Raw genomic sequence first — 25,060 nt, 5'->3', positions numbered from 1 at the left:
TATTTTCCACACCCGTTAATCCAGCGACACCGACACCGACACCTTTCCCAAATTTTGCTAATATATCCATCTTGTAAACACCTCGCACTCTCCACTACACCTCATCGTTGCCCTCATCCCTCGTTTGTCTGTCTCCTTCTATGCCCTACCCCAACCCTGCTGTTGGCATTTCCCACTTCTCTTTTTGCTGTTCCTTTTGTGTTCTAGCTCTTGCACAACCCTTGACACTGTACAAAATAATGAATAAAAGTGGAGATGCAAAAATATTGTTGGTAAAAATTCAATACTTGGAGAAGTCACTTTTTGTTGCGAGGTTTTTGTCCACATTTTAATTTTTCAGACTAACCTCCTCTCCAGCACATTCCCTCCAAAATGATGTTTCGGGTGGGTTGTGAGGGTGAAGGGTTGTGAGGTCTAAATCTAAAATACAATTTCAAACCAACAACAAATACTGTACAGCATACACAAAACCACAGCAGAACACACAAAAAAACAACAACACACAACGAGAGCTCATAGAACACGTTACCCCATGCAGTGTTTAAGTTTATATTTCGATTTTAATAAAATTATTATTTTAAAATTTTTTTGGAAGTTTAGCGATTTTGAAGCAGTCTTACACACCAAAGGGTTTCGAAAGTGGCAAAAAGGCGATTTGTGTTGTGCAATGTTCAAATATATATCGTTAAATTTAAAATTTGGAAAAATAAATAAATAACAAGACTGAAGCTTAAAGGTCGGAGAAAAAGATTCCGGAAGTTTATCGCCTTTGATGTTGAATCTTTTACAACACCCTATTTAATATGTTACATTAGTTATCCATGCCCGTTTGTAACCGAGTGAGATGGGTCGCTCTAGTTAAAGAAACAAGAGCAAAGTTCTCAATATCAAGTAGAACAAAATTTATTAAACATGCAAATTTATAAAACAGTAGTGAAGACCGAATACGGTAGCTTCACCCATTCAGTAGAGTACTGTAGTGAGAGCCCAAATCATCCCCGGAAGTCGATCACTCTCAAGGGAAACCTTCGAGACTGTAACAGTGGACTCCAGTTCATGCCTCAACTGTCCTGGCCGGCAGACCTCAGGCCCTCCTTTCCTCCCCCCTAACAGACGGTTGTGGGCATAGCCAGGAACGAAATCCTGTTTACAGTTCATGGGGAAGCAAACACTGAGGTCTCAATTTCCATTATAGCAGCAGGTTACAGGTTTAATATATCAAAAGAGAAATAAAATGTATTTACAAAATTTTCCTTTCCTCTTCTTTTTTAACTGCCTACATGTTTGTTTCCTTTATGACAGCCTTAAAAAAAAAAAACAGGAAGTTTCCTGGTTGGAATGATTTTCAATTTTGTTTGACTGCCAGGCAAGACATAGACAGAGTAAAACAATTATCTCACTTCTCTCTGCACATGCACAAGCAGGACAAATTGAGAGCCAAATTACTAGCAGGACAAATTGAACTACAGGTGTGTTTTCTGATTCATGTTCAAAATATAACGTTCAATTTAAATCAATCAAGTTGTTCCTCGATCGTTTGGAGATACACGGACAGATGTACAGACAGATAGAAGTGAACCAATTGCTCAACCTGGCCTCTTGCTTTTCGTGCGTGGCGGAACAACCACAACACACAGTCATTTTATCTTGTTTGTAACCGTGTTTTATGTTTAAAATGAAGAGCCTCTGCAAACCGTAAGGAATTTCACGATAAAATGCCAACCAAATGCTTTGTTTTCAATTTTAGAAGTCGAAGATTCTGGCTATCTTGTACGAATGTCGTTTACAACAAATCAAGGCCACTAGGTAAATTTTTAATAATATGCGATTCGGAAACTTTCTTTTTAAATTATAATCTCAAGAAATCGTTAATTTTTGAGAACACTTATACACAGTGTAAATACATACAGCTCGTCTTCCTCAAAACACACAGTTCGACCCTTCGAATGTGAAGTCTCTCTCTCTCTATCGAGTGCAGCCTGTGGCTGCTGGTGGCATCATTGGTTGGGACGCGGCTGTGCCGCTGATGCAGTGTCCCCCTTACCAGTACACACTGGTGCTCATTTTGCCGACCTCAGAAGGATGACAGGCTGAGTCAACCTCCTGGTGTATTTTAATTCAGTGGCCAACGGGGCTTGAACTCAGGACCCTAGGATCCCAAGCCGCCACCCTAACCACCAAGCCAACACCAGGCTCCCTCCTTCAACCAGGAAACCCCCCTGGATTTGCCACTGTATTTGTCTTCTTAAACTAGCTCGTGCAACACCGACGGCAAATCCATATGATGAGACAATACACGTTTAAAAAAAATCTTGTCATTTAATCCTCGCTGAAGTTGTTATAAAAAGGTGGATCAGGAGTCAAACCTCTTGTTATCATTGGCCGTCACCACCTTCTTGCTCTGCTGGTAATGTGCTTGGTCCCATCCTGGCTGCTGGCTCACCACCACCACCACCACAGCCACGAGCACCGTGCTCAGCAGCAGCGGGATTCCGACCCCCATTGGCTGCCTCTCATCGGCCGTCCAGGGTCTTCAAAAGTCCACCGACCTGTGGGGTATAGATCGCTCTGAAGGAGGATAAAAGACTACAAGAGCCAAGCTCCGGTGCCGACACCACGATGAACGCGATCGCAAACAGGTAGAGCTGAGAAACTCGGTCACTTTCCGATCGGTGGGTTAGTGGTGCTCACAAAAATCGACAACACAAACCGCTTCCTCCCTATTGGTCTGTGCCGGCATGAGGAGCCCCTTTGGCGATGAGCGATTGGAGCATTTCGAACCATCGTCACAAATATGTCCCCACCCAGACAATCGCATCGTTTGTGTTGACGTGTCTTCAAGAGATTTCCTTCACTTCCGGCGTTTGTCTGGAAATTACCTGAATCATTAATTACCTGGAACCTCAGGTGTTTTTTTTTTAAATATATTATTTATTTTAAACCACTGCATGTTTGTGATCGATCCCATACCTGAAGTGTGGTGAAAATGATCTGTGCGTCGAGCGCATGCTCTGAGTGAAGAATACAGCTTTCATTAATATTGAATAAAAAATAATACCGATCGAGGTAAGTTATCCCTAATCCAAACAATTTGGGATAACTGAGCTCGATCAGCAATTTTTTTTCTCGGCCTCTCAGCGGGGACGGTCTGTCAACGACAGACGTAATGACGTCAGCGAATGACCGATGATGTCATGACGTCATTACGCCTCTCAGCGGTGACGTTATACGGAGCCGTACGAACGAATGTAAAAATTCGAAAATCGCCAAAAATTCCCAAACCTGTCCGTCTTGCACGATCTCCCATAGCGCATGCTGTTCATCAGACCACGGAGCACCCGCATGCCGAAAGTGGCAACAATCCGTCCGGCAGTTTCGGAGGAGATACGTCCACAAAATATGGCTTAGCGTATTAATATAATAATACTATATATATATATATATATATATAGATATATATATATATATATATTGGGTGGTCGCTAGATTACCCTTAGTCTCAGGTTTTCCATCTGTCTGTATGTATGTAATGGACAGCTCTGGAGGCCAGAGGAGTCAACCGATTTTGATGAAACTTGACTGGTAGGTTCATATCAAGATATAGTTCTATGTTTTTGAGCACCGTTGCTATGGACGCCACCGTTGCCTAGCAATGGGACTTATCAAAAATCACCTTCAGCACTTTTATGTGCACTATAATCAACCTCTTTGTCAAAAAAATTCAGCCTGATCCGTCAAAAACTGTATGACGAGTATGCAATTATATAGCGACTACCCATGTCACCTACCGGCTTGTGTAATGTCTTTCTAACCACTGACTCATTCACTGATATTAAAGATCGGTACCTTCTGGGTGATGTACAAAGTTTGAAGTTTTGTGTGCCGACGGACATCGAAGTCGATGCACCGGGAATCACAGAACCGTCGGAAAGCATCCGTAAATGAAATATAAATAAACAAGAAGGGTACTCGGTAGAGCACATACCTCCACCCCGTAATGCCTGATCCACGAGAACATATTGGGCCCAATAAAATTTTTGAGATATGCTAAATATTATCGTTTTTCAGCCCCGTCTCTCAATGGTGAAGAATCACTTTGAAAATTAAATAATTCTCGTATCCAAATCAGGATTCGGATCTTCACCAAAATCGAATCAATTCTTCCTTGCGACACATCCAACCTGTCCACCAAGTTTCACCGAATCTGTCCACAACGTTTTGAGATAGATCGTGATCACAGACAGACAGGGGTGAAAAACTTTGGCCGACATTCTTCAACATTATTATAAAGGATGGTTGTGGGCGCCTATCACCAATTGTAAACGTTTATGTTAATTGGGAGGTGTATAAGTTTTCCTGGCATGCAATATTCTGATTGTGCAGATTGTCAGAGTGCAACGAGACTTGGTGCTGTTCCATCACAACATGCAATTGGCTACTTGCTCAATACAAGGAGAGAGGGAGATAGAGGGAGGTAGAGGGAGATAGATAGAGATAGATAGATAGATACTTTGACTTTTGTATCTTTTTATTATAAAAATAGAAAAGAAAGCCCCCCAAATAGGAGTTACATTTTCATTTCAGAGAAAGAAAGAAAAAAACCAAGAAACAATTTCTGAAGCAACGAAAGGATTAATCGGGTGGATTACATGCAGAACATTTCACAAAAGGATAAACATTCCTCTCGGACTTTGCAAATAACTTCCTTTATACACCATTTTGATTCAAACTGCGGTAATCTTCCAGTTACTGAAAAGAAAGGAAAATCCAATTTAACACGACTTATTACAAGATTTTGGAACAAGAACAAAGCATCTTCATCATTTACTCCAACACCGTCAAGTTTTCTTTTCCTTGATTTATATACTGCCATCTTTGCCTGAGCAAGCAGGAAATTGGCTAACACAGCATTGGAATTTTTGTGTGGGATATCCAATCCATAAATGAACACACAAGTGTTAAAAATCAAACCAAACCTCACAAAACAATTCCGAAGTAAGATGAATATAGGTGCCAACTGTTGCCATTCAACATAGATGTGAAAAAGGTTTTCAGACCTTTTACAAAAAGGACATTCATCTACAAGCAGATTTGAAAAACGTTGTAACAAGTGATTAGAAGGAAGGATCCAGTGTACTAGTCTCCATTGGAGGTCGCCATGTCGTGGTGGAACAGGAGGGTGATAAAAACCTTTCCAGTTAGGAAAATAAGGGGGAGAACAAGGTAAGAGGTCTCTCCATCGAACCCTCTGCTGTGTTATTTGCCATTGTGAAAGAAATTTTACACAACCCAAATAAAGGTCTTTTTGTTTGGGAAGGCCATTGAAGCCTACGTTAAAAGGGGGACAAGGAAGAGGGCTGGTGAGAGAAAAAACATACGAGTTCAGGAAAGGTCGAGAGAGAAGGTATTTGATGTGTATTTTGTTCATTGCTTTGCTGGTCCTGCTCCCAAGCAGGTGCAAGCTGTGTGTATGTCCAAAGCACACTACATAATATGCGTGCCACGATTCGAGAGGATCGCACACCGACCAGGCTTGCCAACGCATCAGCTCCGATCCAACTGCCGTTTGGGCCGAGAAGATCTGTGACATATTTAATGCTCTTGTCGGTAAAGTGTTGAATAAAACACCCATCAGCAGGCATATCATGGAAAAAAGGTAAACAATGGTAAACTGAGGACCCCAGGTCACAGCCAGTGTTTTCCGTCCCAGAAAAAGAACATGAAGCACTAAGAACCTGTGCCATAAGGTAGAGGCCACCAATGTGTTGATGACCAAGACCCTTCCATGATATGACAGTTGTGTGATCAGAATTTTCCATTTTTGCAGTTTACCCTCAAAAAACTCGAGCAGACCAGCCCAATTCTTTGCTAATGTGGTATTATTACCTAAGAACACTCCAAGGTATTTCACACCATCATTGGCCCATGACAGTGGAGCAGGAAGTCTTGGCACCAAGTAGCACAATGGACCGAGCCAAAGGGTGCTCGTTTTGTTCCAATTGACTTTGGCTGAAGAAGCCTTTTCAAATAAGGACAAACAATAACGAACGATGTTAACGTCATTGATATCTTGTACGAATACACATACGTCATCGGCGTATACCAGTACCTTGATGGGCCATTCAAGCTGGGACAAACTAACCCCTGTTAGTCTACAGCGCAAAGAAACCAGTCGGGGTTCGATGGAGAGAGCAGAAAGCAACCCGGAAAGAGGGCAACCTTGTCCAATTCCCCAGTTAAAAGACAAATGTGCAACAAGTTCATTGTTTATCTTAAGCACACTAGAAATATTATTATGTAGTATTTTAATATAAGAGATGAAGGTTGAACCAAGTCCAAACCGCTCAAGTACTTCAAAAAGGTACCGATGGTCAACACGGTCAAAAGGCTTTCTCCTGATCAAGAAGAAGAAGTCCTAAATCTTTAGGGTTTTCCTTGCACAGTTCAATGATGTCTCTCATAAGGGAGATGTTGTCATAGATGGAATGTTTTGGGACACAGTAACATTGGTCTTCTTCCAACAACGAGGATAAATAAAGAGTAAGTCACGATGCCAGGGTTTTCAAAAATATCTTATAGTCCGTACATAACAGGGAGACAGGACGCCAATTTTCAATTCTCAGCATGTCTCCCTTTTTTGGGATGAGGGTCAGAAGAGCTCGTCAGGAACTCTGAGGTAGCTCTCCAAGCTGGCAGCTTGCGTTCAAGGTGTTAATGAGTTCTGGACCCAATAAGTGCCACAACTTCTTGTAAAATCCAGTTGTAAGTCCATCCAAACCAGGTGTTTTCCCAATGGCAAGGCTGTGCAGGGCAGCGCCAAGTTCATCCAAGGTGATGGGTCTTTCTAGTTGGGAACGCCCATCTGCACACAACACTGGCACGCCTACGGAGATCGTGGCGACACTGACAAGATTTATTTGTTCCATTGAATATATTTTCGAAAGGTATTCCTTCACAAAAGGTTTGATTTCTGATTGTGTAAAGGTAATGGATGAATCTGCTAATCGCAGCTGAGAAAGCTGTTTACTAGGAAGACGTTTCTCTAAGGAAAAGAAGTACTTGGTTGGTACGTTTGCCTCATTCAGGTGTCGCACCCTCATCTGAACTAAGGCACCACATGCATTCCTCTCGGTTATTTCCTTTAATGAGGACTGTTACTCAGTTAAGGGTTTTTGTATGATACTATTATTTTGTCCGATGACCCGTTGCAGTTGTAAAATCTCTAACTGTAATATTTTTTTAACTTCATGATCAGCGCTTGTTGAGAAAAACTGATACTGTTGACAGAACCCTTTACTTTGGGTTTTTACTAAATCCCACCATATCAGCGGGTTAACGGAACAGCTTAGCTTCTGTTCTAGGAGAGTCGTCCAGAAGGATTCAAAGGCCGAAATGAAGTTGAGGTTTTCTAGTAAACTGTTATTGAATTTCCAATGAGAGCTCCCTGGACGTGGTTTGGAGAGTTCAATAAAGACTCACACACACACACACACACACACACACACACACACACACACACACACACACACACACACACACACACACACACACACACACACACACACACACACACACACACACACACACACACACACACACACACACATTTAAAGGCCATTTTCCCCGCTAAAGCGGGGGTTAGCCTTGTGGGCCCCATGACAATCTTCTCCACTTTACCCTGTTTTCTGCATCTCCCCTTCTTAATCCCCTTGCCCACATTTCCTCTTCCACCACATTTAGCCAAGTTTTTCTCGGTCTTCCCCGTCCTCTACTTCCGACTACACTCATTTCCAACACTCCTCTCACCCAGTCACTTTCATCCTTCCTCAACACATGACCCAACCATCTCAACCTGTTTCTCTTCACAACCTCCATCACAGACTCTATTCCCATCATCTTCCGCAAGTCATCATTTGTCTTCCTCTCTCTCAACGATACTCCACACATCCACCGAACCATTCGCATTTCCAGCCTTTGTTGCTGCTCCATGTTCAGTACCCATGTCTCACTCCCATAAATCATCGTACTCCTCACACATGTAGCATACACCTTTCCCTTCAGCTTCAACGACACTCCCCTCTTCGTCAGCACGCCCCTCAGTTCCCGAAACTTCTTCCATGCACATCTCACTCCAGCAACCGTCGAAGAGTCTGATCCACCTTCTCCATTCAGCATGTCTCCGAGATAGCAAAATGTTTTCACCCCTTCCAGCTTCACACCATCTCTGAGATCCAACTCAACAATTCCTTCATCTGCTGCTCCCTCGATGCACACCTTACACTTGAATGTAGCTGCCACACTGGTTAATGACCCTCTCACCCCACTACATTTTCGATGAACCCATTCAGCACACATTGTACACTGAATGGAGTTCACTCCGACACCCTTCCTGCACACAGCACACGGCCACTTCCCAGTCCTTTCCACCTCACCACATGCTTTACCACTTGCCATCACCTTCGTCTTTCCGATATTCACCTTCAAACCTTTTGCCTCCATACATTCCTTCCACTTGTTCATCTTCTCCTTCAGTCCATCCATACACTCTGCAATCAACACCAGATCATCTGCATACAGCAGCTCCCACGGTAAACCCTCCTTTACCCTCCGAGCCAGCACCTCCATCACAACTACAAATAGAAGTGGACTTAGTACCGACCCCTGGTGCACTCCTACCCTCACCTCAAACTCACCACTCTTCCCGTCCTTCGTCCTTACAGCTGTGCGTGCTCTCTCGTACATGGCCATCACTACTCTGATCAACCATTCCTCCACTCCTAACTTTCTCAATGCCCATGTCATAACTTCATGTGGAACCCTATCAAATGCTTTCTCCAGATCAACAAACCCAAAAAACAACTTCTTCCTCTTCTCCATGTACTTCTCCTGCAACTGCCTTACAATAAAAATTGCATCTGTCGTTCCTCTTCCTGGCATAAACCCAAACTGCATTTCGTCAATCTTTACCTTCTTCCTTATCCTCTTCTCCAACACCCTTTCCAATACCTTCATTCCATGCTCCAATAACTTTATTGCTCTATAGGAGCCACAGTCCAGAGGGTCACCTTTCCCCTTGTACAGAGGGACGAGGGTACTCAGTTCCCAATCCACTGGAATGCGGCCTTCTTTCACCACCAGATTACAGATCTCTGTCATTCTCTTCACACCCCAACTTCCCGCTGCCTTCAACATATCTCCCACAACTCCCGTCGGCCCTCCTGCTTTTCTACTCTTCATTGCTCTTATAGCTTCCTCAACTTCCTTCTCAGTTATCTTCTCTGCTGGTCCTAAAACTGGGTTACTCTCGATGTTTCTATCCCATTCATTTTCTACATTCAACAGCCTTTCCATATATCTCTTCCATCTTCCTTTAATTCCATCTGAATCCACAACAATTTGTCCCACTTCATCCTTCAAGCAACTCACCCCCGTCACATCAAATCTCTCTCTCGCTATCTGCTTTGCAATCCTGAATACCGCTCTTTTACCCTCCTCCGAATCCAAGCATTCTCCAAACATTTTCCTATGGGCCTCCTGCGCCTTTGCAACCTCTTTCTTTGCAGCCTTCTTGGCTTCCTTATAGCTTTCATGTGCAGCCTCTTCTTCCACCGTATCCTTTGCCTTTTGCCATTCCTTGAACTTCTTCCTCTTCTCTTCAATCGTCTTTCCAACTTCATCATCCCACCACTATGTTTCCGAGTGCCTCGGATGTCCTTTTGTCCATCCACATACCTCACCAACGGCTCCCAATAGACTATCTTTCATTGACATCCAACCACTTTCAAGCTCAACCACATCATCTTCAACCATACTCAGCCTCTCTCTTAATGCTTCCTTCACTGTCGCCTCTTTCAACCTCCACACCTTCATCCTCGGTTGGTACTTCACCCGCCGAATTCTCCGCGCACCTTTCACCCTTATATCGCAGACAACCAGGTGGTGCTGCGAAACAGTCTCCTCCCCTGGGATCACCTTTGTGTCCCGGAGGTTTCCCCTATCTCGCTGACGCACCATCAAGTAGTCAATGGTTGTCGTCAACCCACCTGACGTGTATGTCATAAGCTTATTATTCACTTTCTGGAATTGAGTATTAAATAAAGACTCGAGCTAGGGAATGGTCGGAGAAACCAGAAGGCACGACATCGGATTTATAAACTCCATGTAAAAAATGAGAATTTACATAGATGTGATCAAGCCTCGCAAGTGAGATGTGGTTGTTTAAACAACGACACCATGTACAAGACCGATCAAAAGGGTGCTGTACGCGCCAAATATCATGAAGATTATATTTCGCAATAATGTTTGCAAAACGTTTTGCGGTACATGGTTGGGGTTCTGGCCCGTTCCGGTCAAATGAAGCATTAACAGTACAGTTAAAATCACCACTAATAATTAGACAAGTCTGCAAATCCAGTGTTTGCAGGAATTTTCTCAGTTCGGCGAAAAAGGACATCCGCTCGTCATTTTTGCTTGGAGCGTACACATTGAGAATTGTGAACTTGACCTGGTTGATGGAGGTCACAGAATCAAAGTGTCCATCAATATTACTCATAAATTTAAGGCAGGACGGATGGAAATGTTTCCCGAAGACAAACATGATGCCTGCCTTCAACTTGGAGTTGTTACTAAAGAAACATTCCTTGCCCATAAATAGTCGCCACTGAGCCTGAACAGATCGGACAGCATGGGTCTCTTGTAACAAAGCTATGTCAAGACCGTTGACCTCTACCAACTGTTTAATTTGGATCTTGCGGAGCAGACTCCCACCACCATTAACATTTATTGTTCCAACCCTGAAACTGGTCATGAGGAAAATAATAGCTCCTAAGAATAAGATCAAAAGTGGGATCGTTGATTAGAATCCCTTTTCGCCTTGGCAATCAATTTTTTAAGCAGTGACTGTGTCTGGTGGAAACCGAATAAGTCAGACTTACGTACGATAGCCTGAGCACACTCAAGGAAGGACGGTAGATCTGGAAAGTATTCCATCAGGTTTATATTGTGTTTCCTGTATGTATTTTGAAAGAAGAGTGTTATTTGTTCCGGGGGTGGGGGGGGGGGGGTAGGACCTTGACTGGTCAGTTTCTCCACCGTTTCCACCTGACTGTTTCCATTTGTTTCCTGCAGGTCAGATTCGTCAGAGTCGGTTTTAGTTTCCGAGTCACACAAGCTTGTACCTTCCTGCATATTGATACTGTCGTCAGTATTGATACACGGATCTGTACTGGTTACCACGTCTATGTGCTCTTCCATTGTGGGAACATCTCCTGGTGAAGTAATGGAAATAATTGGAGGATTTGATGAAACGGAAACACCATCAGTGGATGCAGCCCTATCGCTTCCCTCAACAGTCACGGTGTTATCGACCTCCAACGGCGTGGGGGTATACAGTACTTTGGGGGGTCTCGTAAAACATCCATTTTAGCATTTCCTGCGTTTCCAGCTTCACCACGTGATGGACTGGGAGCAGTAACAGGGTTAACATTTGCTTCGCTATTTCCTGCTGACAAGGATTCAGGGTTAACATTTACCAAAGTGACAGCAGGTTCATCACTAGTGGTCTGTGGATCACCGTCAATGGACTTTCCAATCGGAGAGTTTTTAACAAGTGAAACAGTTTAATTTACTTCGATAACAGGAAAAGCGGTCTCTGTCAGGGAGACGTCTCTGTCCTCACCGGCAAGTCGGGTAAACTTGTTGGCCGTAGGTACCGGGGTCCGGGTCCATTCCGGGTCCATACTGAGTCCATACCGGGTCCATTCTGGGTCCATTCCGGGTAGGCCTTGTAGGATGTCCGTCGCAACTGCGGGAACATTACCGACGGATTCCTCGTTTGTGAATGCTCCTTTCTTCTGGGTTAAACAACCATCAGGTAAAGTCTTTCTCTTCCTTGATGAAACGATGGTGAAACCATCCCAAACATTCGTTTTGCTGTTTGGACTGGGAGGACTGGGGGTTATTTACAGGACAAGGGATTCGCTTCCTTCACGGTCGAGGAAGAAGAAGAAGACGTATCCTTTTGACGAGGTTTGTTTCATCGTTTGACGAAGTCGCCTTTGGGCAAGATCGTTTCCAGTGTCCGAAATTACCACATTCGAAACATTTCAAGATGTCAGTGGTTACGTATACCTGGTAATCATGATTATCAATTTTGAGTTTTAAAACGATGTTCACGGTTCTTTCAGCGTTAGAGGGAGGAAGCACCACATAAGCTTGTCTCCGAAAAGACATCACATGCTTCGTCCGATCGTCCTGACTTCGTAAAGATAACATGGTGATCTGAGAAACCACAGAACCATAACGAGATAGTTCGGAGATCAGCGTCTGATTCTTCAGGAAAGGAGGAGGGTTCAAGATGATGACCTTCACGGCCGGTGTGTCCAGAGGGGAGACGAGCACGAAATGTCCGTCATCTGTTGATAGTCCGGTCGATACAATTTCATGAACCAGTTTTGTCTCAGACACGAAGATTACCACAGGTTTGTTCATTCGTGAGTCTGCACGAACTTTGTCAGTACCGACTATGTTTCCTGTGGCGATAACGAGATCCTCGACGCTGACGTCGTCGGGCGGGACGCAGACAACGCCATGTTTTCGTGTTAATGCTTCAAATGCCGATTAACGGGAATACGAGGTCATATTTAGGAAGGGGGAGGAGGGGCGATTACTCCCGTGCAGTAATTAAATACGAGCCGAGACAGGTTAACAAAGGAAATAAACACTGCTGCAGTGAGGAAAAAAAACGATCAGTTGAAGGGCCGGGATGGGCCGTCGACTAAAAGTTATCCACAAAAAGCTGTGGGCTCTTTCTCTCTCAATCTCGGGGAAAAGGTATGCGAGGAGAAAACAGGGGGATGGGGAGGGAAGGGGAAGAGATGAACCGAAGGGCAAACCTTGAAATAATGACAGATGGGCGGGTGACAATGGTGCGAGGGAAGGCCGGAGCGCGGTCTAACGAAGAGGGGAGGGAAGAAGAGAGGGTGGGAGCACAAATAACGATGCGTAGAAGGAAACAAAGGAAGGAGGTGAAAAACGATGCGAAAGGGGATAGAAAGGCGAAAAAAACAGGGCAGATTACAGCTCACCAAGACCACACAGCCGCCATGACACTCCACTCGACTCACCAACAGCCAGCAGGGGGCGAGAGAGAGAGAAAGATATTAATTTGGCATTTAAACCCGAGGAAAGAACAATGGGAATGCCAACAGAGCCCCATTGCCAGCTCAACTCTTTGGATGAGCAGGTTGGAATACCAGGGGGTTATGTAACCAAAGGGATGGACATTTTTCGCACAAACACCTGCCAAACAGAATCAACGTAATAACCACATACATTGTGATGCTTGCACAAGACCATACCTCGTGTGTACCTTTTGTACAACTTGTTTAATAAATAAAAAAAACCTACCGATGATTATACCAGCATGTTTTTCTGCCTCCACTGATGAAGTCGCCGGTGTCATTGTTTTCGGGTTGTCCTTCCATACGTCTATGCTAATTTTCCCTGTTTTCTCTGCAACCGCTTATCTGATCGATACAAAATTTTCACCATCGTGCGACAACTCATGGAGAATGCTTTCATGATAATTGTGACATCATAGGTCAAGTGGTGTGGCAGCCTTGTTGGAAAAAAAGGAAAAACTTTGGACCTCTGTATCTCTGAAACCCCTCCATGGAAAAACTTGAAACTTAGTACGTGTGAAGTATTCCCCATGGGAAACGAGTGTACTTTTTATGTCATAGATGGCTTCATTATGATGTCATACACTTTATCCAATCAGTATGAAAATTTTTGAGGGTGATCTTAATTTTTTTTGAGTTGTATGGGGGAATTTTTTTTAATGACGCCATGTCACATGGTTGAGCAGCCTTTAAAAAAATATGTACCATGTCGAGGCTCGTGTTAGAGCTAAAACACAGAACATATAACAGAATATATAACCGATGACACATTCAGTCACATGGTTTGGCAGCTATGATTTTTTGAAGAATAAACATTTTAAAATCATCTCCAGAACGGCTTGACAGATCGAGGGGAAACTTCACCCGCATGTTCCCCAAGCCTTGGGGATACCAGGGTGTTCACGAATAATTAATAGGTCTCATGGTCTGACAGCCATATTGGATTGAATGAAAATCTTTTTAAAAATATTGTTATGAATCTGGAAGCCTTGTGCACACAGACAGATAGCCGTCCCCGTAGCTTAGTTATTTCGATGTGTGTTTCTCGTTAGGGCCCCCCTACCTGTGTCTAATGGGAATTACATACATGTGCTGCAAAGTTATTTTGATCGTTAGGATTTGAATTGCATCCATAAATCTTCTTCGACAACACCAACATCACCCTCACTTCACTGTGGCCGATGCCATGGCGCCCGTGGTGGGCGGAGTTCAAGGAGGAGCCTCGCGGCGGCCCTCGACCAATCAGCGTGCTGCGAATGAGGGGAGCGCCGCTCAGCCAATCAGACCCCGCCACGGTGAGAAAGGCGGTCCGCGTGACATCACCACGCCCCCGGGCCAATCGACGGACTTGCCGCTCGTTTTGGCCATTGGGGAAGGCGAAGAGCGATTCTGCGCGCCAAAACCAGCCAACGAGGAAAGACGTACACCACGACACCGAGGTTCGGCTGACAGAGGGGGGGAGGAGAAAAGGTCAGGCTCCGTTTTTCACGGGGGTGGTTTTTCTTTTGAAGGGTGATTCTTCTCTTGAAAGCCATTTTCCGTCTGGCCAGTCTTCGCCCTGCCGACCTCCATTCACTGGGAGCCCGGTCGTGTGAGTGCCTGGGCTGGTACAGGTCCGAGTCCTGCCACCCCACCAGCTCAACATACCCGCTCGAGGCGGACAGGTCCAAGTGCAGGCTCTGGTCTTTAGCTCGCCTTTCCCTCTGAGCTGGAGGCCTCAATAAAAGCTGTGGCCACCGTTTCTTTTGGGTGTCTGTGTATGTGTGTGTGTATTTGTGGGCCCGTCTGTAAGTATAAATTGTTAAGTGCTTGCTCTTTGCACATTGCATGACTATATTCGGTGTTAATTCTGCTCTGTGTTTCCCCTTTCCCTATCGCAAATAAATCCCCTGTTAAATGTATCAGCTCGTTTCTGTGTTTTCTTCATTGGTTTAACACGGTACGTGTTGGGGAATTTGGGAAGCGGCAAATTGTAAATTCGGACCGACGGGACCTCGGTAACCATCCGATCAGGTTACGCACGGGTCGAGCACGAAAACGACTCGTCTCGTTCGAATTCCGTCGAGGGTGTGAATACTCAGTAGTTCGTCACGTGGGCGGTGGGCCTCTAGGTATTTTGAAGTTTGCAAATAACCCTGTACCACGTGGTTGATTTATTGACGATTCACGGTCCTGTAAGGCAATGGTTCTCAACCTGGGGGTCGCGAGATTATTTTCGGGGGTCACGGGAAGGTTGTCAAAACAAATATATAATAAAGAAATTCATAAATATTTTTTGAAAATGATTTTTCAATTAAATCTCCCATACCAATGTTATAATGTAGTCATTATGAAACAGATTTCAGCAGCAAGTGAAGTGTGTGTGTGTGTGTGTGTGTGTGTGTGTGTGTGTGTGTGTGTGTGTGTGTGTGTGTGTGTGTGTGTGTGTGTGTGTGTGAGAGAGAGAGAGAGAGAGAGAGAGAGAGAGAGAGAGAGAGAGAGAGAGAGAGAGAGAGAGAGAGAGAGAGAGAGAGAGAGAGAGAGAGAGAGAGAGAGAGAGAGAGAGAGAGAGAGAGAGAGAGAGAGAGAGAGAGAGAGAGAGAGAGAGAGAGAGAGAGAGAGAGAGAGAGAGAGAGAGAGAGAGAGAGAGAGAGAGAGAGAGAGAGAGAGAGAGAGAGAGAGAGAGAGAGAGACAGAGAGAGAGAGACACAGTGGCGGGTGCTGAAAGTCAATGTTCGCGCTCGCTAACTACTGCAAGGTGGCTGAATATGGATCGGTGACTTGTCAAAAAACGTCTGCCAGATTGGAGACATTTACAAACCAAACACCCATCCTACACTGACAAACCATTAGATTTTTTTCGTCGGAAAGAGGGAGAACAAGAGCCAAAAGACGACTGTACGTGAGCACTCTACAATCCCTGTCAAAGCCCTGTTGGCTTCATATGAAGTGGCATACCTGATTGCTCAATCCAAAAAGCCCCGTACTATTGCAGAGAGCCTGATCCGCCCAGCAGCGATCGCAATGACCAGAGCTATGCATGCTGAAAAAATAGCCAGTATACTTGAGACTATTCCACTGTCTCATGACACAATGACGAGGCGCATTGGTGACATGCCCAACGACATTAAAGAGCAGCTCATTGAACGAGTGAAGAAAAGTGGAAGATTTTCCCTCCAAATTGACGAAACAACGGATGTTTCCAGTGATGCACAGTTACTTGTTTTTTGCAAGATACAGCTACGAGGGGAAAATGGACGAGGATATGTTGTTTTTCTCGACACTTGAAGGAACTTGCACTGGTCGTGACATTTTAAACAAACTGGAGAGTAAAATGTGGGAGGGGGAGACTAAGTTGGGAAAATTGCATCTCTGTGTGTACAGATGGAGCTGATGCCATGCAGGGGACAAGGGGACTGAAAGCTAAAGTTTTGGAAGTGGTAGTTTTGGTAATTTTTGTTTTGTTTTTTTTTTGTATATTTTTGGTCAGTAATGCAAGGTTTGTGTATGTCTGGTAGCTCTCATGTGTGATAGTAACCTCTGGCTGCAGCAGAGGGTCGCTCAATCTTCCAGTCTGTGTCCCGTGCATAATTAGGCTACATACCGCTCTTTGCAATTACAGAAGCCTTTTTTTAATGAATGTGGCTGGCTGTTTTTACTGTGTTATACATCAGAGTGTAAATAATTAATTTGTGATACCAGTTTAGTTTAGTTCTGTTTAGTTTGAACAGCTAGCAGTCCCGAGGCGTTGACCAATGTTCTCCAGGCACTGTGGATTTTTTTATGCGCTCCGTGACATCACTGCAGTGTGTTTCAAGTGTGAGTCGGGAGGGGGGTCGCGAACCCCAACTTAAATTTTGGGGGGGGTCGCAGCTCCAAAAGGTTGAGAACCATTGCCATAAGGGACGCATACCCTCGGAGCTTTCCGAAAGGTACGATCTAGATTCCGGGTGTTCGGTAGAGTCGACCTTACTGCTCCACCTAGCGGTCGTGCTCGCAACCGACTCCGCAACAATATTTCTCTTGAACCGCTTCATCAATCGACGTGAAACGTCCCAATTACGATCTAGTAGTGATGAGAAATATGTTTTAAATTTCAACCTGATCAGACACATGGTCAGCCAGAATTGTTTCATGTTTTGAATCTTTCATGTTTTCATAACGTCATGACATCAAAGAGTGCCCTTCCAGTTTTCACCTGTGATGTCACAAGTCCACAAGAGCTCTGTGTGGTTGTTGTTGAGGGTTGATTTTGAAATGTAATGTGTACTCATTGGTCAGACTCCACCCACATTTGCTACTTGACTCCACCCACCATGGCACCAGTCAAAATAATAATGGCCGACCTCTTGGTTTCCTGGTGGGCCTAACACTGTCAGGCCCATTAAACCCATGCAATGGTTGCCATCTGGTGGTTTGTGTGTGCTTTATCCATTTTCAATTTTGAGCATCAAGCAAGGGAGCAGCACAGACCGTTTTTGAATGTTGGTACGACAGCTGGGGTTCAACTTGTCAACCTCCAATTCAGAGCTAACACTCTAAAATAATTAATAAATGGCAGAAAATACTTGTGAACACAAACCTCCTTCTTCAGCACAAAGCACTTCGAGTCGAAACAGAATGTTGCGAGTTCAAGTTCCTTCTTTTCCATTTTGTTTGAAGATTATCAATTAGTGCTGTTGGGGGGGAAAAGATGGGCGTTCTAGTTTGGTTTAGTAGGTTAAAAAGTCCAAACCAGGGACGGCACACACATTGATGAATCACCTTGCCTGTGAAAAACCAGGATGACAATTTGTAGCTGGGTCAGGATTCAAATCCAGGTGAGACATCTTGAAGGCAAGTATGCGTACCTGTAGGCCATCCTGTCGGCCAATTAAAACTGTTGAAAAACAAGTCAGCTTAATTACTTGAACAAAATTTGTTTTGCTAAAAGTGTGTTCGAGTTTGGTAACTGTCTGGAATGACCACTTGCTAGTTTTTACTTGGTACACCTGTAGAAATTAAATAAGAATGCATTTTTGTTTGAATGGTCTTGTCTCTGGTGTTTTTGATTCCTTCACTTCTGCACATGAAAGGTCCAATCTCCCTGACTATATACATTTTGTGTGCAGGGCGCAATTAACTGTTCATTGGGGCCGAGCTGTAGGATAACCCCCGAGGAGCTCTTAACAGAATGGAAAAGCACTTTGGGAGCAACCGAAGCAAGTTTATCAGCAATGGCTATGCACACATTGAAGGTCTCTACTCCGAATGTAAGCGAAAGCTTCCGCTCCGATGAGAAAGGTGGACATGGAGAAATGAAGAGTAGCTACAAAAAAAAAATATTATTTTTGTTTTGGTAATATGCATGCAAGCAAAATTCCAGGTGAAATGTGAAGCATCTTCGCATATTTTATCCGACACAAAGACGAGGCCAGGTTCACTTCGCAAAATTGATCAAGCAGCTCCTGCGCCGCCTTGCATCATGGGAAATAATTCCACCCAAATGCCACGAGATGCATTCTCAATGTATGCCAAGAGATGGGTTTTTTTCAGGATCATGGCATTCCCCAAACATCCTTCAAGTGGTTCATCTTTTCAAGAGCCCCTACTGAAGCAGCATTGTAAAAGTATAACATTGAAACCAACATAGAGGTGTTTCTATGACTCGAGAGTGGAGATAGCTCGACCAAGGTTGGCCACATATTTAACCCGAGTGAATCTAACATACAGTCTGCATTCGTAGGAATGTATCCAAGATTAAAAAAAATACATCTCTCACCCAATCAACTCCACAATCAGTGAGAATAACATCACGACCTGTGCCCACTGAAGGTGAACGAAGGTTATGTTGGGTGTGCGACGAGGACAAATTGATTCATTTTTGGTGAAGATCTGAATACGAGAATTATTTAATTTTCAAGTGAGTCTTCACCATTGAGAGATTGGGCTCAAAAACGATACATAGCACGATATTTCAAAAATGTATTGGGCCTGATATGTTCTCGGAGATCAGGCGTTGCGTGGCGGAGGTGTGCACTCTACTGAATGCCCTTTTGGTTTATAATGTGTATATATATCCCATTACAGTACATTTACTGAATATTGATGTACAGTATGATATGTGTTTGTTATGTCAGTTTGTGAAAAAACTGAATAGTCTTAGGTGTTTGACGGGGTTTAGGAATGTATCTCCCCTTGTACCATATTAAAAGTGGTTCACTTTAAATACCATTTTCCAGGAACTAATCCCTCGTTTAAAGCGAGGAAGTCCTGCACATGAGATGGTGTATAGTAAAAGGCATCTTGTAAAAATGTTTTTGAATAACTTGGTGGAGTGGGGGCACACTCTCCAAGGAGTCGACTAAACCTGCTAACAAGGTTTGGAACCACTTTAATAATTGACAAAGTGCAGTACTGTACTTCCAAACTAAATGCACGCAAACTAGGAAAAATAAAACATCCCAATAAAAACACATTTGGGTCCATCTTTTTATTTCGTAATACAAACGAGGATAAAACTTTGAACTACCTCTTTTCTACAATCCCCTCACTTCTAAACTTTATCCCCAGCCTGTCTACACTCTCTTTATTCTGCTCCTCCCATACCCCACCCCTCTCCAACCCTTGTACATCCATACTACAAGAGAGCTGTTTGGGTCTGTCACCATTTTTCTCAGAGATGGCTGAAGTTGGATTTTAGATTTTTGGAAAAAAATTTTTTCTCTAAAATCGCTCTATCAGGGGTGTAGAGAAATGTGTAGGGACCCAATTCCTTAGTGGGTGTGGGGAAATGTTTTAGGCTCCCACAAAAAAACCAAAATAGACCAGGCAATGGTATGTCGTGCAAAATTTAGTATGTCTGGTATCAGAATTTAGTATGTCTACCCCGGCTGGTATGTCATAATTCGAGGAACAACTTAATTGAAATCAAGTTGTTCCTCGATCATAAGCTGATGTTTGTAGATAGACGGACAGACAAACAGAGAGGAACCGATTGCACCAAAGTAGTTCTGGACCGATCAAAGTAGCTGCGGTCAGAAGTTTACAATCTCAAAATCAAAACGTCCTACGATATTTCAAATCAAAATTTGGCATTTTTGCAATCAAGATATGTTAGAAAAAAAAAAGTTGATCGATTTGACCCTGAGGAAATTGCTGTATGCATAATCATGGTTATTGATGAAATAGTCCATTGGGAACACCAACAAACCGCTACATAGGCCGACGCCAGCGTGGCTTCTCAAGGGGAATCACTCTTAGCCAGTCGGGCGATGAACTCGACAAGGGTGCGAGTAGGCCGACCAGCCATACCCTTTCCCAGGTAAGGCACCTCATCCTTGTTCTCCATGACACCTGCGATGTCCAAGTGTGCCCAGTGCTGTGCAGTGACAAATTCTCGCAGGAATGCCGCTGCAGTGCAAGAACCACCATATCTGCAGCCCGTGAGGAGGATAAAAGCATCTTAACCACAAATGGAACAATGTGGAAGTGGATTATCAACTATCAGATTCACCAAGTAGAACTAAACTGAGATTAACAGCGAGGAAGTGAGGCCACTTTTTTGTATACATGGTCAATGCTTGTGCAAGAGCGACAGCAGAATGGAATGGAGCAAATTGGAAAGGGGGAAACACCAACAGCAGAGTAGAGGCAAGAGTTAGTAAAGGAACCGACAATGAACAAATGAAAAGAGGTGAGGGAGGGGGGGGGGGAAATCACAATAACCTGGAAAAGGGGAGTGCTTAGAAATGGGGTCATTTGAGGTAAAATAGATCACAAGTATGGATGGTGGGCACAAAGCAGGGAATAAATGAATGACTGAAGAAGAAAAGAGGAGAGATAGAAGGGAAGGAAACAAATCGACAAGAGGAAGGTTGGGTGAGGTTACATATAGCATTACTGGGGGGTAGAAAACAGTGAGTAGAAATGGCAGATAACAAGGGATGCTGGGAAATGTCAACTGGAAAGCTCTTTGGAAAGGGAAGATTTTTGAAAAGTCAAAATTTCGCCCATTTATTTATTACATATGCCTGAGAGTTGAGGGTGAGAGGGTAAAAAATATGTTAATATACAGGGTGATCCATAATAAAGTCCCAATTTGAAATAGACAAATACTCTGTTGTTATTAGCCCATATGTGTAGAATAGAGCAAAGTGGGGTTAAGCAATAGGTTCACTCTGTCTGTCTGTCTGTCTGTCTATCTATCTATCTACAGACGTCAGTCTGATCGAGGAACTACTTGTTCCAATTGAATTAAATATTTTGAACAATGTATAACACGAATCAGAACATGAACCTACAATGTAGCAGTACTTTGGTTCTGAAATTGGCAAATTGTATGGAATCTCATTCCAATTGTGCATGCACAGAGACGATTCAAGTAACTTTTTAGTCTGTCTGCCTGTCTCATCACCATCATCGTTTTATGGCCATTTCCATGCTTGCACGTGTAAGCCGTGGTTCACCTAATGGCTGCTTTCCAGGCTGCTCGATCCCTTGCTCGCCCTCTTGTTCGGCCTTTAACTCGAAGATCGTCTCTTCGCAACACATCCCATGTTTTCCTTGGACGGCCTCGAGCTCGCCTTTCATTCACATTCATATTTATAGACCTATTCACATGGCTGCCCACCCCCATCATTTCCACATGTCCAAAATTGAAAATCATTCCAAACAGGAAACAATTTTTAGGGATGTCAAAGGACACAAACAACAGGCATGAAGAACTAATGTAAAGTTTTAAATAAGGTGGTGTAAAGTCGGTGCATCAACAGCAGTAAAGTTCGGGGAAAAAATGTCTGTTTTATTTTCTACAAACATTAAAACTTTCATTTTATTTCAAATGAATTGCGTCAGCGTTGGGGAATATTGTCAGCGTCAAGCGTCAACCGCCCCCCCCCCCCAACCCATGTGCTTTTTTTTCAAGATTGCGCGGGTAAGGTGTTCAATGAACGCTCGTTATAGGTGGAGCATTACATTATTATTATTCGTTTTGAAATCTTGTTTATTGGTATCAATATCATTTTTTTTCTTTGCTTCAGATTGATCCATTAAAGCTGGTTGCCATAGCACAAAATGCTTGCATGGTATGAGGTTTGGAAGTCTGTAATTGCAGTTCACAGATGGTGGTGGCAAGAAATAGAAAGACATGCCACTTTGGATCCAAAAACAAAACCGTCACCAAAGGCTTATAACAACTGGTTCAGTCAGGAAGACACACCACAGCAAGATCACAGGGTACAAGACATGTTCACAAGGAGCCCAAATAAGTCGATCAGACAAGCGGTGAGGGAGATTGGAATACATAAAAAAAAAAAAAATACAAGGTCAAGGTTCGTCATGGAGCTGCCTGCCACTCATACACACATGGGCAGACTGACAAGACAAACACAGCCACCAATCTTGGGGAAAGTGTGGTCACTTCCTCGGATACTCTGGGTACCAGTCACGTCACAACAATGGTACCGCTTTTCTCACTGCACTCAGAGGGGCAATTCTTCAGGAGGAATTTCCTCTTCACCATGGATGCCAACCTATGGAAAATGTCCATGGCTCATCCATTTTAAATTCTGATCACCAAGCAAGGAAGCAGCACGGACCATTTCTTAAAGGCTTTGGTGTGATTCGGCCCAGGCTCAGAGTACGCACTAACCATTACACCACCGGTCCAATTGTCAGGGCACTCGTGTCGTTGCATGCAGTTGTGCTCTGCCTGGAACACAGGCATCATCCCAACTAACTGGAAGAAGGGCCTTGTTGTCCCTCTCTGGAAAGGGAAGGGTGATTGCCAAGACTGCAGCAACTACCGAGGGGAAACGCTGCTCTCAGTGCCAGGCAAGGTCTTTGCTCAGATAATTCTCGATAGGGTTCGCTACCATCTGCTTGAGCAGTCAGGTTTTACACCAAGAGGTCAACGATTGACCGTATCCTTGCCCTTTAGGTCATCACCAAATGCAGACGAGAGTTTCCGCAGGGGCTGCTTGTAGCCTATGTTGATCTCTGCAAAGCGTTCGATTCAGTGAATCGGGATGCCCTCTGGAAGATTCTTAATCTTCGTGGGGTGCCATCAAAACCGATCGATCTGATGTCTGAACGACTCTGGTACTGAGAATGCTGTGAGATGTGGTGGTACAATCTCTAACTTATTTCCAGTTGTTACTGGAGTTTGTCAGGGGTGTGTTGTCAGGGCCCCCACACTTTTCAGCATTTGTATGGACTGGAGTCTGTGGAGGATGTCGGAGAGAACAAGCTGTGGTGCATCGTTTGGGAATGTCAAGATCTCTGACCTTGATTTCGTGAATACATTACTTTTTCCAATCGTGGCTACGTTTAGCAGTGATGCAGCCGACACTACTTATAGCAGTCGGTGGCTCCATTTTTCCCCCACAGACAGCACATGAGCATACATGGTTCCTCTTATTTCATGATTATTACTACTTATATTATTCCTCTTGAAATGCAAGTCTCATGTTTTAATTTCTTTATTTCAGATACACGTTGCACTCCGCGTCGCCCAGTCCTCCAGATAAGCGCTGCTGACAGATTTTAAAGCTGTATGCCAAAATGGCGGATTGCGGAGGGGGGGGGCATGTAGTTTGAAAATCAACTAATATAAAGTAAAAATAAAAATAAAAATAAAAATTAAAAATTCACTAAAATATACAATTAAATAAAACATTATTTGGGGTGTTCTACATATTTTCAGGCAGCAGGATGCAGCTTCAGAAGAGCAGGGTGCATTTGAAGAGGGGCAGAATGGAGCATCGCTCTGGTTCATTCGAGCTAGGGTGATCTCATAGAGAGCACACACAAAGAGTGGGAGGGAAGGTGTGAAGGGAAACAAAGGAATGGTGAAAAAGGGATATGGCAGTTTGGGGAGACAAATCAGTGGAGGTTTGATGTATACAGGTGGAAAGAGAGGGCAAGCAAGGGCCATACATGAAGACTAAATGGAAGAGGGAGGGATAAGAGGGTTCAAAAGTTGCGGCATTATTGCAGCCAAAATAAACACTCGGCCCACAAGCACGATCATCCCTGTCAAAGACAAAGCATTTCACAACAGCAACGTTGCAAAATCCTTCCCACAAAGACCCTCTTGCCTGGATCCCCCAATGTTGTTGAGATCAGCAAGCTGAGACTCCGTAATCTGCTTAGTATAGTGCTGGAACAATGGCATCCTCCATACTCTGTCTCCAGTCGCTATCGACGCCTGGAAGGCAAATCACATGGCAAAAATCTAAAATTGCCAAGAGCACACGAAGTGGTAAAAATTGAGCTGCAATGTACAGAGATCTCAACATGCAATTATGACAAGAACATGTATAAATCCACGTACCATACAAACTAAAAAAAAACAAACATTTTCACCCCACACGTGTAGCGCAAAGCGGGGAAAGCAATTTGTTCACTCTGTCTGTCTGTCTATCAATGATCAGAGAACGACTCGATTTCAATTAAAATTTCATATTTTGATCACTATAGAACACGAAATTGGCTTGTTCACACTTTCTTAAACCTTCAGTTTAACAGTACTTTGGCAAAATTGTATGCCGTCTTTACCAATAAACTTTGCCACTTGCACTCTCAGGGCAGGGAAGCATCGATAGTCTGACAAAATGGCAGCACCCAGTGATGCAACATCTTTGCTAACTTTGTCTAACCTTGATTTTAGATTTACTCTTCATTCAAATCTGCCTGGGAAGTGCATCTTTTCCTCAAAGTTAATTCTTTATAATACATGAGATTAACATTTTTTTGTGCTGCCAACCAAGCTGCCAGGAGCTCTAAGTCTTGGCTTAAAAAGGGAGGGGATAACCCTTTCCATGTCCTTTTTCTCAAGACTTTGCAGGTTAAAGTGTTTTATGATCTCTCCAGTCTTCCAAATAAATAAAAGGGAGAGAAAAAAAAAAGTGTAAAATGAG

The 25,060-nt window shown here is 43.7% G+C and overlaps 2 protein-coding genes across 14 annotated transcripts in view; both read right to left on the bottom strand.

Annotated features, from left to right (window-relative positions):
- EIF2AK3 (eukaryotic translation initiation factor 2 alpha kinase 3) overlaps positions 1-11,991 on the bottom strand; it is a 78,072-nt gene extending 66,081 nt beyond the window's left edge. For 2 of the 4 annotated variants that reach the window (XM_085848185.1, XM_085848187.1), the window contains exon 1: positions 2,367-2,704. In XM_085848185.1, coding sequence (XP_085704311.1) covers positions 2,367-2,503 — 137 coding nt within the window. In that variant the 5' untranslated portion in view covers positions 2,504-2,704. Of the gene's footprint in view, positions 1-2,366; positions 2,705-11,677 lie in introns of those variants that run through there. The other 2 variants (XM_085848186.1, XM_085848189.1) reach the window with 2 other exon arrangements.
- A 7,626-nt stretch (positions 11,992-19,617) lies between these two features.
- The window catches only part of LAP3 (leucine aminopeptidase 3), a 110,573-nt gene continuing 105,130 nt past the window's right edge, over positions 19,618-25,060 (bottom strand). For all 10 annotated transcript variants that reach the window (XM_085848180.1, XM_085848173.1, XM_085848174.1 and 7 more), the window contains 2 exons: positions 24,239-24,348; positions 19,618-20,575 (listed from right to left, as the gene is read on the bottom strand). In XM_085848180.1, coding sequence (XP_085704306.1) covers positions 20,383-20,575; positions 24,239-24,348 — 303 coding nt within the window. In that variant the 3' untranslated portion in view covers positions 19,618-20,382. The remainder of the gene's footprint in view (positions 20,576-24,238; positions 24,349-25,060) is intronic.

The sequence above is a fragment of the Eptatretus burgeri genome, chromosome 12, assembly GCF_056783735.1.
Source record: "Eptatretus burgeri isolate ZD-2024b chromosome 12, Ebu_testis_v1, whole genome shotgun sequence".
In the NCBI taxonomy this organism is placed as follows: Eukaryota; Metazoa; Chordata; class Myxini; order Myxiniformes; family Myxinidae; genus Eptatretus; species Eptatretus burgeri.
This window is presented reverse-complemented; position numbering and strand designations above follow the sequence as displayed.